The sequence below is a fragment of the Heptranchias perlo genome, chromosome 10, assembly GCF_035084215.1.
Source record: "Heptranchias perlo isolate sHepPer1 chromosome 10, sHepPer1.hap1, whole genome shotgun sequence".
Taxonomy (NCBI): Eukaryota; Metazoa; Chordata; class Chondrichthyes; order Hexanchiformes; family Hexanchidae; genus Heptranchias; species Heptranchias perlo.
Window position 1 is genome coordinate 49,042,782 of NC_090334.1, and position 18,232 is coordinate 49,061,013.

Consider the following 18,232-nt stretch of genomic DNA (forward strand, 5'->3'; position numbering starts at 1 on the left):
AGCATCATCATGACAAGGACTGTAGTGGTTCAAGGATAAGTCCCAGTATCACTTTCTCGGAGCAATTAGGGATGGGCAATAAAGGCAGTGTTGCCAATATCATTCACATGCCAAGAACAAATTTTTAAAAAGCCAATTAATTACTTTTGAAGTTCAATCACTTTTGCAACATAGGCAAACGTCCCAGAATAATTTCAAAGCAATTGCAAAACTAGGTTAGCAAGTTTAGAAGGTTGTATTTATCTGGCAACCTCACCAATATTTTCACTCACCAATTTATTTAAGATGTAGGCATTGAGGATTATTACCCAGTTTTTATTGCAATAAACATCACTTGTATTCCAGTTCAATCAAAGCTTATTGCATGAATATTTGAATAAAATATTATCCTTTAAACATTTTTTTTAATTGTTGAAAGATGGTACAATACTTTAGAGTGCCATTTTCCAATGGTTCTCATTTATTTATGGTTTAAGGCCTGAAGCGTTGAATGGAAGATAAAGCTCTTACCTATATACGCAATATTTTCTGTTACAAAGTATTTGGCGTGACTCACTCTTGCATAAGGAATGTTGCCAAACTTTCCCACAGGAACAATGAACAGTTTCTGCAAAAACAGTAACATTTGTGAGTACTGTTAAGAAATCAAGTTACTGTTAATCAACAATAGCATACTTTATACATAAAATAAACCGAAGCTTAGCACAACTATAAGAAACTCTTCAAAAATAATTGCATATTTGATTATAATTCTTAGGGCTTCCAAAAATTCTATCAAATATTTTTTGAAGAAATTGAGTGTAAATATATTTGATCACAGCAACTTTCTAAATATTTTATTAGCATCAGTATTACAATGACCTTGCTTCAGGGTATGTTAATAGTTTGAAAGACTGGTGTTACTTTTTCCACATATTTAGCTGAGACTGAATAAACTTTCGGCAATTATTGGTGCTGTTAGTAAATTATTTTTTAAAAATAAATACATTATTCACCACATCAAAATGGACTTTCTTGATGTTTCTTAGAGCATGCAGTGACTGGAGGTAAGCCAGCATGGATTTATCTGTATGACTCCAGTAACCAATCAACATTTGAACATGAACATGACGTTCAATAGCTGCTCTCCTCAGTGAGTCATCAATACAGGGCCAGTATCTGGATTGCAAAGTGAGATTTAACATCACATATGAGTATAAGTTTCTAATGCAATAAGTACTGCTATTGTGTTGCACTGGTAATCTACTTTACTTACAATACATGTCGTAGAAAACGTGATGTTGGAAAATATTCCATGACAGAAACATACAGAAATTTTTTTGCAGCATTGATGCCACTGAGAATAGCATCAAGGTCAGTAGTCCGGCCCTTTGGGCACATCCTGGGAGGAGAGCTCTGGATAAAATAACAATGTTTATCCAATTACAATCCAGTGACTAATTGTTAATTAGATTTAATATCATGGTCTCTGTATAATGTATGTGTATATGGCTCCATTAGTGACAGAGTATCCAGATAAATTACATTCTCTATAACATCTTTGATTCTATTTTTATTACAGCTCCTTCAAGGAACTGATGCAACTGAGAGGCATTAAACAGTGTCACTTCACTCAAGTCTGCAAGGTTACACATGCCTTAGCAATGCCACTCCAGATTGCTCCCAGACATAGGGGGAAAAGATCAGGGAGGGGAGAGAGCGAGAAAAAGGTGAGGGAGGAAGGAGAGAAGGAGAAAAAGAGGAAAGAGGAAGGGAGATGGGAGGGAGAGAGCAATGGGAGGGAGAGCAGGAGGGTGGGTGGGTGAAGGAGTGAGGGAAATGGAGGGGGACAGATGGAGCAGTGGGAGGATAAGAGGGATGGGGACAAGGAGAGAAAAAGCAAGGAAATTACCAGTAACCTGGCCATTTATTGTCAAGAGTTCAAAGCACTGTATTTCAGGTCCATCCACATAACTTTATGATTGAGAGACTGGGCAAGTTCTGACTGGGGAGAGTTGAGAGTAGTGGCACCATTACCTTTTCAGAAGGTCTCACTAGTTTACATAGAATTTGCAGCACAGAAACAGGCCATTCAGCCCAAGTGTTTATACTCCACACAGGCCTCCTCCTACTACAATTACCTCCTGCTACCCTGCCTCCATATCCCTGAGAGGGATGTCTTTTTGGTATTGCAGGACACCCTCCCGTGAGAGAAAATATCTAGTCTGCTTGGCAGGAGGTAGCTGACAGAATAATTGGGCCTCAAACATACAGCGAACCTGCATAGAAATTTATACCCTCAGGATGTCTGCCAAGATACGGTTAGGACTAGCCAGCACTGCAGTATATCAAGTAGACAGGGAAAGTATCCACCCCACTAATTGTTTCCTTTCTGACACCCTGACTTAAGTTCTATGCTCAGGAAAACCTGCTTTCAGAGGGCTAAGCTTCACATGCATGTCCATACTGCAGCAGGATACACTTTATTGCTCTCCCTTAAAGCTGCAACTGTTGTCCCTTGGCCATTTAGAAAGGTGACTCCACAAAACAAGCTTAACATTACATATATGTATGATGCATGACACTGGGCAGTCATTTGGTTCTCACTAGTCTACGTCCTCTTCTGACTTCTAACATGTCAACATTACTTCTCTATTTGCAGGAAAAAGTGCTCATGACAGCAGAGACTGGAAGCAGAGGAGGTCTCCTTCCTCCACATGCGCATGAGCAGGCCATGCTGGGCTTGGTGGCACCTACAACCATAGAGAATGTGGGCAATGTGGAGGCTAGCAGACTGGCAAAAGGTCAGGGCTAGTGTCATCCATTTCTTCTTATTCTCTTCCCCCTCCCAATCACTCACATGCATACTTTGCAACAAAACACCATTAAACAGTATTTGTTTTGTTAGGTTTGTTTCATAGGGTGCTTCTCAGCCACCACAGTAACATATGGTTCTTTTTCTTCCATAATTCCCCCCGAAGGTGGTGGTGCAGGTCTGCATGACACCCTGAAACCATCAGTAAAGCATTCATCCCGTACCAAACTCTAGCACAGGTACATCTACCGCAGGATTTAGATGGGCAATATGAGCGAGGTTCACCAATTGAGGCACAGAGCATGGGTAAACAGGAGAAGCAGCAGGGCCAGTCTCGGCTGCAGAGCCCACCTATCCAGACTTCATGAGGCCTGTATTTAAAAGAAAGATGCAATCTGAGCATCAACATTTTCTGCAGTCGTTAAAGAGCATGCCAGGCACTAAGCAAGGTCTGATGGCCAATCTGGAGGAATCCACGAGCCACATCTGTACAGTTGTGCACAAAGGCTTCTTAGCACTGAAGTTCACTATAGAATGTGCAGCAATTTCACAGCCAGAAGTCCCAGTGACAGTGGTCCTAAGTCCAGTTAGAGTACATCATGAATGCTCATCCTGCAGCTATAGATGTTTTGGGTACCAATCTCCCAACAGATTCTGTTGTCTAGCTTTAACATGCTAGGGAATCAAATGGAGAAAGCAATGATGCAATCTTTCTGCTCTCATTACTACTAAGAAGTCTGGTGCCACACAAATCGTTGGACATGCTGAGGGACTGTCCAGCAGCAGGAGCATGACTGGAGCAGGCATGGATGAGACTGCTGCCTCTTAGAGTGTGACATAATATTAAGTCCCCCAGCCACTCAATGGCAGTAGATGTGCTATAAAGTGAGTAGCATCAAGCAACCTTCCCAGCAGCGGACATGGTGGAAGCAGTGGTAGGATTATCTCATGTTCTGGCAGCAGGAGGGGGTGAGTGAAGGGTGGGTCATCTCCTTCCCAACATTTCTTGCTAAAATCTAGCAGCCATCCACTTCACTTATTACTGTTACTGGGAGATCGCTGATAGAGTTAGGTTAGGTTCTAGAGCACCCAAATCATATACAGTAACCAAGGTTTAAAATAAAATTGTCAAATACACTAATCACTTTGACTAAATTAAATTTGGTTACACTGGTGTCCAGAATATTTTCTTGGGTTGTTGTAAAATAAGAATTTAGAAGATGGAAGGAATGGGATGCATAATACTGTTGTAGAATTAGTAAAGAGGCCAAATGTTAAAAAGGTGTATTTGGCCACCGTGTGGTGCAGATGTGAAAACAACAATTAATGCATTGGACAGATGAAACACATCAATAAGCACGTTTGCTTATCTACATATCTTTAAACTTCATTTTATTATAATATAACTCGTGCCTGTTTTTGGTGAGATCTTTTCTCAACCATCGCTAGAGACCACCCAGCAGTTGGAAAATATACCCTTGAATGTTTTGTAGTTTATTATATCAATACCAACTTTTGGATGTTGCATTTACATTTCACAGGTTGTATTGTCTGAGAACTGTATTTCTTTGAAAACACAGATATTTGTATCAACTCACTGAAAAGTATGTTTTTGCAGCGGTTCCATTCAGTTTTATTTCAAGAGGTGTTTCTTTGTTAAACTTTGTGGAATAAGAAGACGGCCATGGTGAGGGGATGGTGGCATTTGGTTGTCCGAGACTCCAGTAAGCTTCGAAGATCTTGGAGAAATCATTGGCAAGGCAACTGCAGTTGTAGACCACAGCACCCAACTCTTTCACCTGTAAGAAATTACATGAAATGATCTGTAATGATATTTGATAATATTTGAGTCAAATCTCCCATATAATTGTAGATTTACTAATACAGCATTTACATTACCAGGCCACTTTCATATCTGTTTCAAATCAATTCATGTGGTTGATGTTCTCAGGGTGATGCCTGTGATCTGTTTTTTCTTGGGATGACCAGAATTAGAACAAAACCTTTTACACCAGTCTGATTCAAATCACACTGCATGGTCAGATTTAAACAGCTTGAGGTTTTTCTTAAAACTTTGAACTATTATGTTGAATTACTGTTCCCATAACTGATATCAAATTGTGTTTCTTTTTCATTGCTAGGAGCCAACAATGCCAATCCGTTGCAATAAATATTCTCCTTACCATCATCAGCTACGATAAAGGACGTTGGTTTAAGGTATCTAAATAAATCAATTGCTGGTTTTATTAAATAGAATTCCAACATTTTAGCAGTACTGTGGGGATTACATTCCTTGTTTCTGTGTGTTTAGAATTTGAGACGCTGATTTATGGTAACAGAATAATTTACATTCCATTTATGGCATTTTGGCAATTTCATTTCACGATTCCTTTCAAATCAGTAGCTTTGTCCATGATTATTTTAAAGTCTTGGGCAGAGTGTGAGGTTGAGGGTTTAGGGGTGGTCATTTTTAAGAACATACACAGTTTGGATACTTAGCAAACTGAATTCAGTTAGGAAACAAGGGGTGTAGAAGATCAGCAAAATCAATGCCAGAAACCTTGCCTTCTTAAATTTGAGCTCAGCTGTGAAAATGTGAATGTGTTCATACAAGAGGGCACAGAGAGAAAAATCTTATTACAGGTGGGCTTCTTTGCAAAAATATGGGTACTTGATATTTGAAGGGCATTTTAACTTAAGATTGATGGAAATCTTACAAGGATGACCGTCTTATTTTCTTCATAATGTAGCATCTTCCATACACCATTTGAGTCTGACCAAATAGTACTGAGGAGGGAGGCCCTTTCAGTCCATACAAAACATCTGCAATCAGAACACATCTGCAAAATTGCAGATCAACCTTGGCTAAATCGAGACAGTAATGTTTGGTAAAAGTACAATTCTCTTAGCAATAACCCTGCAGATGTTGTCCAGAGTGACTTTCTTACAATTAGTCTAAGATATAGCATAGGACTAAGTGGAATAGCCTTTGATATTATCTAAAGGTTATTTAGGATATTACCTAAAGGCAATAATTGGATAAGACTCCTGGTATCTTTACAATGGAATCTGAGGATGAGGATAAAAAGATGGAACAATAATTTCCTGTTACAAATAACATTCAGGAATTATTCACTGATGATGTTAGAGACTCAATAATTGATAGGAAGACTTAACAATACTTACCTGAGTTAGTGCTCTCCAATCCATATTAGCACTGCCAATATAAATATGTTTCTTATCAACAATCCAGAGTTTTGTGTGCAGCACACCGCTCATTAATTTGTGAAAATTCACTTTCCTTATATGAATTCCTGTAATTTAAATAGTGTGTTCAAAATATGGAGCACCAGTTCCAAATTTGATATTATATCTCAAAATAATACCAAATAAATACAATAGCTGAAGTTGTTTGGAAAGAATCTTTATAATAAAACTTTTATGTCTATCATCAGTGTCGTGACAGTCATGTTTGTGCATCAATTTTCTGCTTTATTAGTTAATTGTCTTTTCTTAATTATTGTTCAAATCTTTATTTTTGTCCTTTCTAGTTGATTATTTTCTACATTTTTAAATTTACCATATTATGCAAAATATTTCTCCCAAAAATCAAACTTCTCCCTAAACAAATTCTGCCATGAAATTTCTACCCAATCATACTGCAGCAAAACACAAGATTTTTTCAGATACACCTGTCATAACCCTCCCCATCCAAGCTCAGATAGAAGGAAAGTTTTAAATGTTATAAGTACTGTGAAGAGTGGATCATCCTGTGTCTCCAGCAATAAAATGCCAGAGAAACCACCTGCACAAGCGCATAACTCCATTTACCCCACTTTCATGTAGAGATGCATAGGCCTCCACAAGCCTTGGACTCAACTTAAGGAGGCTGCACTCTGTTCGGCACACAGTTTCGCCTGTACTTTACCCCCAGGTCCAATGTCATTTCCCCTGGGTCCATCTGTGCTCCATTCCTGGACTTAACTTTCTTGTTATTTAATTTTTTCTTTCTTGTTTTAAAATCAACCTGACTCCCCAACATCCATCCCAGCACCGACCCTCACTCTAAGTCTTGCTGCTGGTTTCCACGTTTCACCCAGACCCACCACATAAACAGTCTGAACTCATCCTTAATCACAAGCAATACTGTAAGAGATCAACTATAAACATCACAGCAAGGCATTAACCAGCACATATTTAAGCAATAAATTATAGTGGTTAGTTCTTTATATGAATTGGCTAATCTCATAATTTTATACTTTTGACCGATTAGGACAGAAAAATATATGGAATTAAGACAGACAGTGAAAGGTTATGTGAGCCTGGAAAAAATAAAGGAAGACATTAAAGAACTGTCACCAAAAGAGACAAAAATTATACTGTTGTACAGAAAGGTAGAAATTGAGAAGCAAGGAAAAGGTATATAGGGAGAAATTACATTTAAAAAAAATGAACATGCTTGCTAGGAAAGGAGAAAAATGGCTGCATAAGTGAAAGTATTCTTGATATATTTGTGATAATGTTGACAATTTTGGGCAATCCTTAAGTTGCATTATTATTTCTGTGATAGTAGCATTGCATTGCAGAAAGATTCTGCTTCATTTTGTTTTGCTGATCATAAAGAAAATTCAAAATGAAAAAGTAATTAAAAGCATGCTTTCATTTTCCACACAAATATACACCAAAAATGCACTGTTGACAACAAAACACAAAATATTGTTTGTAAAATGATTTGGTTAACCCCCTCATTTCTCCAGCACTCAAAGAAAGAAAAAGTGCAAATGCTAGTAACCTAAAATAAAAACAGAAATTTCTGGAAGAAAACAGGCAGGTTAATATTTTGGGTGTAAGAACCCCTTCTCAGAACCTGTTCAGCACCTGAAACATTAATTCCTCTTTTCTTTTACAGAGGCTGACTGACCTACTGTGCATTTCCAGCGATTTCTGTTTTTATCACAGACTCCAGCACTCATCCGTGCTGACCACTTGTTTCCTTTATTTCCTAACACATTTATAACTCATCCCAATGAAATTAGACAGGTTGACAAGCATTCATAGTTCTCACCTTTCTCTTTCAGAATTTTGAGGTCAGTGGAAAGCTGATCTGGAAAGGAAAATGTACTTGATGCAATGCGCACACTGATGTTCTTTGATGGCAATTTCCCCAATTCATGAAGCAGGATTTCACCCTGTGGTATATATAAAAAAACATTAAAAAATAAGGTATTAAGAGCACAATAGGAATTCATCACTTGGATGGGTTATAGGTATTCCATGAACAAGTTAATGCAACCCCTAAAAAATGTCTTTTGTAATGCTTCAGTAATATTGCTTCATATCCTCCACAGCATAACACTGCAAAAGTTTAGCCCCAACACTAATGGGAATAAAAAAAGAATGCAATGCTTTCTTTTTGTTAAATAGTAGTAGGGTCATAGAACATGGTGCTATTGCTATCTAGTGGTAGAAGTTCCTCATTGCCACACAGTGGAATTTTTAGTCTACCAATAAGAAAATGGCTGTAAGTCTTGCCGGCTGTAAGTCCCGCCCTGCCTCCAAGTCATTGGCTGACACAGTAGTGTCAATAGACACTCCTTATAAGGGCTTGGACATGCTGAATTTAAATAGAAGTAAACAAATTTGTAATAAACTTATTGCCAAAGTAGATAGAAATTCTACTGCAACATAAATAGTATTAAACTAAAATTCCTTTTGTTTATTGATTTACCCATCAGATTTAGACCATTATCCTTAATACAAATTTAAATTTTGATTGTGCCCAAAAGCACAAATCAGAGTACAAAATATACAATACATCCAGACGCGAGATAAACCAGAATAGTTTTACTTACAGGTTTGGAGGTGGGATCAGTCACATTTATATCACTCCCAGTAAGAGTCCAATAAAAGGAGGCAATATCCAGGCTGCTGCTTGCCATATTGATTAGATTTATCCAGGAGTTGTATGTTGATTGATATTTTGTAGCATTTACTTCATAGACTAAACCATCCGGGACACTCTCCGTGAGCACAAAACTGAGAAAAAAAAGTGTGGTTCTCTGTTAGATATTCTACCAGTAAATCATTACTGTATTTGTGCAGGACAATCTTTGATGCTGCAACACAAGATATAATCTAGAAGGCACATTTACCTGGACCAGGCATGCCACTATTTCTTGTCCACAGCCATTAACATTGCCTCGGGGCAACCCCGGGTCAGGCCCACCCCTGCCCTAGAACATGTAGAATGGGAAGGAAATTGGTGTATAGCCTTTGAGACCTGCAACTGAGTGTTAGTCCTCAAAGATTGAGGTCTTCTGGCTGCTGATGGTCTTTTGGGCAATTGATGGCGATCAGCAGCTGAAAAGCCCCAATTGCATCCCAACATCCTGAGGGGGAGGATAAGCCCAAAAATTAAAGAAACCTGTTACCTGCCCTATGACCCTTGCCAATTGTCTGATCCGTGAGACTCTGGGGGCAGACCATACTGCCATTTTCACTGGGCACCCCTACACATATGAACATATGAAAATGTGCACAGAAAAAGACCAGCTGTTCCAGTCGTGAAGCTTTAATCTCACTTTCCCCAAATCCACAGGAAATAAAAGAATGTGTCAATATACCAAACATAATGTGTAACTATAAAAAGAGTAGATTGCCTGGTCTAATATTACTGCATACAAAACTTGGAAATGTAGTAAACAATGAGGAGGATAGTAACAGACGTCAGGAGGACACGGGCAGACTGGTGAAATGGGCAGACACATGGCAGATGAAGTTTAATGCAGCGAAGTGTGAAGTGATACATTTTGAAAAGAAGAACGAGGAGATGCAATATAAACTAAATGATACAATTTTAAAGGTGGTGCAAGAACAGAGACACCTGGGGGCTCTGAAGGCGGCTGGACAAGTTCATAAGGCTGTTAAAAAAGCATACGGAATCCTTAGCTATTTAAATAGAGGCATAGAGTGTAAAAGCAAGGAAGTTATGCTAAACCTTTATAAATCACTGGTTAAGCCTTAGCTGGAGTATTTTGTCCAATTCTGGGCACCAGACTTTCAGAAGGATGTCAAGGCCTTGGAGAGGATGCAGTGAAGATTTACTAGAATGATACCAGGGATGTTCAGTTATGTGGAAAGACTTAAGAAGCTGTGATTGTTCTCCTTAGAGCAAAGAAGGTTAAGGGCCAATTTAATAGAGGTGTTCAAAATTATGAATGTAAGGAATCTTACAACACCAGGTTATAGTTCAACTGTTTTATTTGAAAATCACAAGCTTTCGGAGGCTTTCTCCTTCGGCAGGTGAGCGAGTGTGGGATTCCATGGAAGGTTACCGCATTTATAGTCAGAGAACAATACCTGGTGATTACAGATAATCTTTCCAACTGCCTGTTGTCAAGGCAATCAAAGTGTTCAGACAGAGTGATGTTACCTACAGGACCACCGAATACACAAACGGCCAGAACAAAAGACAGACAGAGAGAGAGAGAGAGAAACATCCGAAAGGAAGAGAAAGACAGAGAATGACCCGGTGTGTTAAAAACAGATAACTTTTTTTCGCTGGTGGGGTTACGTGTAGCGTGACATGAACCCAAGATCCCGGTTGAGGCCGTCCTCATGGGTGCGGAACTTGGCTATCAATTTCTGTTCGACGATTTTGCGTTGTCGTGTGTCTCGAAGGCCGCCTTGGAGAACGCTTACCCGAAGATCGGTGGCTGAATGTCCTTGACTGCTGAAGTGTTCCCCGACTGGGAGGGAACCCACCTGTCTGGCGATTGTTGCGCGGTGTCCGTTCATCCGTTGTCGCAGTGTCTGCATGTTCTCGCCAATGTACCATGCTCCGGGGCATCCTTTCCTGCAACGTATGAGGTAGACAACGTTGGCCGAGTCACAGGGGTATGAACCATGTACCTGGTGGGTGGTGTCCTCTCGTGCGATGGTGGTGTCTGTGTCGATGATCTGGCATGTCTTGCAGAGGTTGCTGTGGCACGGACCAGTTGAACCAGGAACACTTCTCACCACGATGGACGTCTCGGCACTCTACACCAGTATCCCCACGATGACGGCATCGCTGCAACAGCATCAACACTCAACACCAACAACAGCCAATCCCCAGACGCCATCCTACAACTCATCTGCTTCATCCTGGATCACAATGTCTTCACCTTCGACAACCAGTTCTTTACCCAAACACACAGAACAGCCACGGGGACCAAATTCGTACCCCAATACGCCAACATTTTCATGCACAAGTTCGAGCACGACTTCTTCACTGCACAGGACCTCCAACCAACGCTATACACCAGATACATCGACGACATTTTCTTCCTATGGACCCATGGTAAAGAATCACTGAAGAGACTACACGATAACATCAACAAGTTCCATCCCACCATCAAGCTCACCATGGACTACTTCTCAGAATCGGTTTCTTTCTTGGACACACGAATCTCCATCAAAGACGGGCACCTCAGCACCTCACTCCACCGCAAGCCCACGGACAACCTCACGATGCTCCACTTTTCCAGCTCCCACCCTAACCACGTCAAAGAGGCCATCCCCTATGGACAGGCCCTGCGAATATACAGGATCTGCTCAGACGAGGAGGAACGCGATGGACACCTACAGACGCTGAAAGACGCCCTCGTAAGAACGGGATATGACGATCGACTCGTCGATCGACAGTTTCGAAGGGCCACAGCGAAAAATCGCATAGACCTCCTCAGAAGACTAACACGGGACGCAACCAACAGAGTACCCTTCGTCAACCAGTACTTCCCCGGAGCGGAGAAACTACGCCATGTTCTCCGCAGCCTTCAACATGTCATCGATGACGACGAACACCTCGCTAAGGCCATCCCCGCACCTCCACTACTTGCCTTCAAACAGCCACCCAACCTCAAACAGACCATCGTTCGCAGAAGATTACCCAGCTTTCAGGAGAACAGCGTCCACGACATCACACAACCCTGCCACAGCAACCTCTGCAAGACATGCCCGATCATCGACACAGACACCACCATCACACGAGAGGACACCACCCACCAGGTACATGGTTCATACTCCTGTGACTCGGCCAACGTTGTCTACCTCATACGTTGCAGGAAAGGATGCCCCGGAGCATGGTACATTGGCGAGACCATGCAGACACTGCAACAACGGATGAACGGACACCGCGCAACAATTGCCAGACAGGAGGGTTCCCTCCCAGTCAGGGAACACTTCAGCAGTCAAGGACATTCAGCCACCGATCTTCGGGTAAGCGTTCTCCAAGGTGGCCTTCGAGACACACGACAACGCAAAATCGAACAGAAATTGATAGCCAAGTTCCGCACCCACGAGGACGGCCTCAACCGGAATCTTGGGTTCGTGTCACGCTACACGTAACCCCACCAGCCAAAAAAAGTTATCTGTTTTTAACACAACGGGTCATTCTCTGTCTTTCTCTTCTTTTCGGATGTTTCTCTCTCTCTCTCTGTCTCTGTCTTTTGTTCTGGCCGTTTGTGTATTCGGTAGTCCTGTAGGTAACATCACTCTGTCTGAACACTTTAATTGCCTTGACAACGGGCAGTTGGAAAGATTATCTGTAATCACCAGGTATTGTTCTCTGACTATAAATGCGGTAACCTTCCATGGAATCCCACACTCGCTCACCTGACGAAGGAGAAAGCCTCCGAAAGCTTGTGATTTTCAAATAAAACAGTTGGACTATAACCTGGTGTTGTAAGATTCCTTACATTTGTCAACCCCAGTCCATCACTGGCATCTCCACATCAAAATTATGACGGTTATTGATAGAGTAAATAAGTAGAAACCGTTTTTACCGACAGAAGCGTTAGAACCAGAAGATACAGATTTAAGATAATTGGCAAAAGAACCAGAGGGGAGATGAGGAGAATAATTTTTACGCAGCAAGTTGTTATGATCTGGTATGCACTGCCTGAAAGGGTGGTGGAAGCAGATTCAATAGTAACTTTCAAAAGGGAATTGGATATATACCTAAAAAGGAAAAATGTGCAGTGCTATGGGGAAACAGCAGGGGACTAATTGGATAGCTCTTTCAAACAGCTGGCATGGGAATAATGGGCTGAATTGCCTCCTTCTGTGCTGTATGATTCTATTTGTTTGATTTTAGTTGATGTATTGAACTTAATCCATGCTCAATTAAGTGCATAAAGGAGCCTGCTAAAATAGGCCAAGTACATGCTTTGTTGAGTGTGATTCCAGCATAGCACATTGCATAGTCTAATGATTGCTAAGCTATTTTTGCATCTTAATAAACTGCCTTTTAGTCAGTTGTGTCCAGCACTCTCTCCACACTTGCTAAAAGAAAGGATTTTGGGGTATAGCCCTCGTCATTTGTGTTCTGACACTTGGACAGGATTCAAAACTAGATCCCAGAGGGGAAACATTACTGATCTAATGTACTACATCAGCTAATTCCTTTAAAATTGAGTTTTTCAACCATTATTGATAAACAGTGAAAGATTGTTTTCACTGGTTGGCAAATTAGTAAAATGGTGGCATAGAATCATGGCAATCGCTAGAAGCAAAAAGGGTAAAGTTAAAAGAATATTTTGCACATAGGGTTATTGAAATATCCAATACCACAAGTGGTTACTGAGGCAGTCATTATGGGGCCAATTTTTCTGAACCGTGCCCCAGCGAATGCCCATTCTCCATGAACAAAGGTCAGGAAAATTGAGGTAGAGACCCATTATAGCATGTCGCCATTTCCTTGATGTTCAATGGGATTTCTGGAATTCCGGGGGGTGGGGTGGGAGGGGGATGGAAGGGTCTGAGCAGGCTCAACAATGTCATGCTTACGAGGCACAAGGGGACATTCCCAGCTTTTCTGCCTTAATTTCCTGTTCAGCAACCAGAAGATTCTGACGCCAGTGGTCAGGCATGTAACTGCTCTGTCCTGCAGCTGTGCTCCATTTGCCTCCCTTGATTTGCAGGGGTCGGGTTCACATTAATGGCCTGGGACTTCAAAATCAGCCACAGCTCTGTGTGTTTTGAGTGTGCTGCTCCTGTCCAGCACCACAGTAGAAGGAGGCCAGGGAAATTGGTCCCTTTAATATCATTTAAAATAGAGTTGGATATGTATTTGAAAAGAAAGATTTGATAAGAATATGAGGAAAGACCAGGGAAATGAGATTAGAATAGATAGAACCAATTCGTGGGCCAGCACCAGAAAAGAGTCAAAAAGCCGAATGACCTTTTTTGTGCTGTAATTTCTACGATAACTGAACAGGCTGAAATCTCTTCTGGTCTTTATAGTGATGGTTTCATAGTAATCTTTCAATTGAATTGTGTGATCCTGGCAACTTACCTGCAGGGATCATCACAAGTTGCATTACACAGATCTTCCCAGGGTTCTTCTCCGCCCATTGAATGCTCCCTTAGCTTGTGCACTAACTGGCTAACTGCAATTGTCGCCAGGCAAAGTGTCACGAGTAATAGCAAAACAACTGGACCTTGCCACTGAAAAATCAATCGAAACACACAACCATGTTTTAAAAGGATAAGCAAGTGAATGTACAGAGAACTGCAATCAACAACCTGACATTTGTTTTTATTCTCTGGGTTTTTCCATTCTGTTTTTAACTACTAAAATTGGTCTCTGGTCATCCAGATCAATCACTGTTGCCTCTCACTCAAGTGTCACTGAACCCAATCATTTATTATTTTGTTTTGTGTGCAGGATGGAATGAGGACAAGTGCAGGAGAACTTTCTTGATCAGTATGCTTCCATCCCAACGAGGTAGGCGGCATTGCTGGATCTAGTTCTGGGGAATGAAGTGGGTCAAGTGGAGCAAGTGTCAGTGGGGGAACATTTAGGGAACAGCAATCATAGTATCATAAGGTTTAGATTAGTAATGGAAAAGGACAAGGAGCAATCTAGGGTAAAAATTCTGAATTGCAGGAGGGCCAATTTCCGTGGGTGGAGAATGAAACTGGATCTGGTAATTTGGAATCAAAGATTGGCAGGCAAAACTGTAATCGAACAATGGGCGGCCTTTAAAGAGGAGATGGTTTGGGTACATTCTAGATGCATTCTCACATTGGGGAAAGGTAGGGCAACCAAAGGCAGAGCTCCCTGGATGACGAAAGAGATAGAGACTAAGATGAAGCAGAAGAAGAGGGTGTATGACAGATGTCAGGTTGATAATACAAGTGAGAAACAAGCTGAATATAGAAATTACAGAGGAGAAGTGAAAAAGGAAATGAGAGGGGCAAAGAGAGAGTATAAGAATAGACTGGTGGCTAACATAAAAGGAAATCCAAAAGTCTTCTATAGGCTTATAAATAGTAAACGGGTAATAAGAGGAGTGGGGCCAATTCGGGACCAAAAAGGAGATCTACGCATAGAAGCAGAGGGCATGGCTGAAGTACTAAATGAGTACTTTGTATCTGTCTTTACCAAGGAAGAAGATGCTGCCAAACTCATAGTAAATGAGGAGGTAGTTGAGATATTGGATGGACGAAAAATTGATAAAGGAGGTACTAGAAAGGTTGGCTGTACTTAAAGTAGATAAATCACGCGGTCCGGATAGGATGTATCCTAGGTTGCTGAGGGAAGTAAGGGTGGAAATTGCGGAGATACTGGCCATAATCTTCCAATTCTCCTTAGATTTGGGGATGGTGCCAGAGGACTGGAGTATTGCAAATATTACACCCTTGTTCAAAAAAGGGTGCAAGGATCAACCTGGCAACTACAGGCCAGTCAGTTTAACCTTGGTGGTGGGGAAGCTTTTAGAAATGATAATCCGGGACAAAATTAATAGACACTTGGACAAGTGTGAATTAATAAGGGAAAGCCAACACGGATTTGTTAAAGGCAAATCGTGTTTACCTAACTTGATTGAGTTTTTTGATGAGGTAACAGAGAGGGTTGATGAGAGCAATGCGGTTGATGTGTGTATGGACTTCCAAAAGGTGTTTGATAAAGTGCCACATGATAGGCTTGTCAGCAAAATTGAAGCCCATGGAATAAAAGGGGCAGTGGCAGCATGGAGACGAAACCAACTAAGGGTCAGGAAACAGAGAGTAGTGGTGAACGGTTGTTTTTCGGACTGGAGGGAGGTATACAGTGGTGTTCCCCAGGGGTCGGTACTAGGACCATTGCTTTTCTTGATCTATATTAATGACTTGGACATGGGTGTATAGGGCACAATTACAAAATATGCAGATGACACAAAACTTGGAAGTGTAGTAAACAGCGAGGAGGATAGTAATAGACTTCAAGAGGACATAGACAGGCTGATGGAATGGGCAGACACATGGCAGATGAAATTTAAGGCAGAGAAGTGCGAAGTGATACGTTTTGGCGGGAAGAATGAGGAGAGGCAATATAAACTAAATGGTACAATTCTAATGGGGGTGCAGGAATAGGGAGACCTGGGGGTATATGTGCACAAATCTTTGAAGGTGGCAGGACAGGTTGAGAAAGCAGTTAAAAAGCATATGGGATCCTGGGCTTTATAAATAGAGTATAGAGTATAAAAGCAAGGAAGCTATGTTGAACCTTTATAAAACACTGATTTGATGGAAGTGTTCAAAATCACAGAGGGTTTAAATAAAGTAAAGAAAGAGAAACTGTTCCCATTGGTGGAAGGGTTGAGAATCAGAGGCACTCGGAGCGGAGCTACAGGCGGGAGCGGACCTAGGAGAGAGCGCGGGACTCGGAGACTACTAAAGGCCCAGGCTCGAGGGCCTACCCGCACTCGGAACGGAGCTACAGGCGGGAGCGGACCTAGGAGAGAGCGCGGGACTCGGAGACTACTAAAGGCCCAGGCTCGAGGGCCTACCCGCACTCGGAGCGGAGCTACAGGCGGGAGCGGACCTAGGAGAGAGCGCGGGACTCGGAGACTACTAAAGGCCCAGGCTCGAGGGCCTACCCGCACTCAGAGCGGAGCTACAGGCGGGAGCGGACCTAGGAGAGAGCGCGGGACTCGGAGACTACTAAAGGCTCAGGCTCGAGGGCCTACCCGCAGAGAGGCAATCGGTGAAAAAAACAAGGATTGACGTCACAGGACAGCGGGTAGGTGATTGGCGAGTCGATAAAGGGAGCAGCGGAGGCCTGAGGTGAGTAATTAAACTCACCTACGTGAGTCTTTTACCCCAGCGGGCAAGGAGCTTCGCGGGCTTTTTCAAAGGCAGGGGGCGGGGCCAATTCATTGGTACCCGTATATAGGTGGAGCGGTTGCTAAACCCGAGACACTACACTAGTAGTGACTCCCACCCTCCCACCTCCTCTAACCTTTTGGGGGGTAGAGGGAATTTTAAGGGTAGGTTCGTTTTTATATTTTGTTTTCAGGGACTTAACTCCTGGACCTAAGATAAATAAGCAAAAAGTAATCCAAAGTGGGACGTCACCAAGGAAGAGGTAAGTGATTGGTTGGTGAGTATTTTCCTGCTGAATTTGTCTAAGGTTAGAGTTTGTGGATTCTCGGGTCTCTGTTGTGTAGTGGGGGACTGCTGTTCAGCAAGGGCCCTTGAGTATACCTTTTAATTGAAGTGAAATTTGTGGGATTCATTTAATTTGAATTAATTAGTTAAAGGGTAAGTCATGTCAGGACAGCCCAGCCTCGTGTTATGCTCTTCCTGCTCTATGTGGGAAATCAGGGACCCTTCCGGTGTCCCTGACGACCATGTGTGCGGGACATGTATCCAGCTGCAGCTATTGACAAACCGCATTGCGGCACTGGAGCTGCGGATGGATTCATTATGGAGCATTCGCGATGCTGAAAACGTCGTGGATAGCACGTTTAGTGAGATGGTCACACCGCAGGTAAAGGTTGTACAGGCAGGAAATAAGTGGGTGACCTCCAGGCAGAGTAAGAGGAGCAGGCAGGCAGTGCAGGGGTCCTCTGTGGCCGTCCCCCTCTCAAACAAATATACCGCTTTGGATATTGTTGAGGGGGATGACTTATCAGGGGAAGGCAGCAGCAGCCAACTTCCTGGCACCAGGGGTAGCTCTGCTGCACAGGCTGGGAGGAAAAAGAGTGGAAGAGCTATAGTGGTAGGGGATTCTATCGTAAGGAGAACAGACAGGCGTTTCTGTGGCCGTAAACGTGACTTCAGGATGGTTTGTTGCCTCCCTGGTGCCAGGGTCATGGATGTCACTGAGCGGCTTCAGGGCATTCTCAAGGGGGAGGGTGAGCAGGCAGAGGTCGTGGTCCACATTGGGACCAACGACATAGGTAGGAAGGGAGATGAGGTCCTGCATCAAGAATTTAGGGAGCTAGGTAGCAGATTAAAGAGCAGGACTTCAAAGGTTGTAATCTCTGGATTACTCCCAGTGCCACGGGCTAGTGAGTATAGAAATAGGAGGATAGAACAGATGAATGCGTGGCTAAAGAGTTGGTGCAGGAGGGAGGGTTTCAGTTTCCTGGATCACTGGGCCTGCTTCTGGGGAAGGTGGGACTTGTA

The 18,232-nt window shown here is 42.3% G+C and overlaps 1 protein-coding gene across 8 annotated transcripts in view; it reads right to left on the reverse strand.

Moving 5' to 3' along the window:
* The window catches only part of LOC137326515 (5'-3' exonuclease PLD3), a 117,246-nt gene that overhangs the window by 79,021 nt on the left and 19,993 nt on the right, over positions 1-18,232 (reverse strand). For 7 of the 8 annotated variants that reach the window (XM_067991670.1, XM_067991673.1, XM_067991671.1 and 4 more), the window contains 8 exons: positions 14,130-14,281; positions 8,647-8,830; positions 7,860-7,983; positions 5,981-6,108; positions 4,393-4,593; positions 1,256-1,395; positions 996-1,158; positions 511-607 (listed from right to left, as the gene is read on the reverse strand). In XM_067991670.1, the coding sequence (XP_067847771.1) occupies positions 511-607; positions 996-1,158; positions 1,256-1,395; positions 4,393-4,593; positions 5,981-6,108; positions 7,860-7,983; positions 8,647-8,830; positions 14,130-14,281 (1,189 nt within the window). The remainder of the gene's footprint in view (positions 1-510; positions 608-995; positions 1,159-1,255; positions 1,396-4,392; positions 4,594-5,980; positions 6,109-7,859; positions 7,984-8,646; positions 8,831-14,129; positions 14,282-18,232) is intronic. The other variant, XM_067991674.1, reaches the window with a different exon arrangement.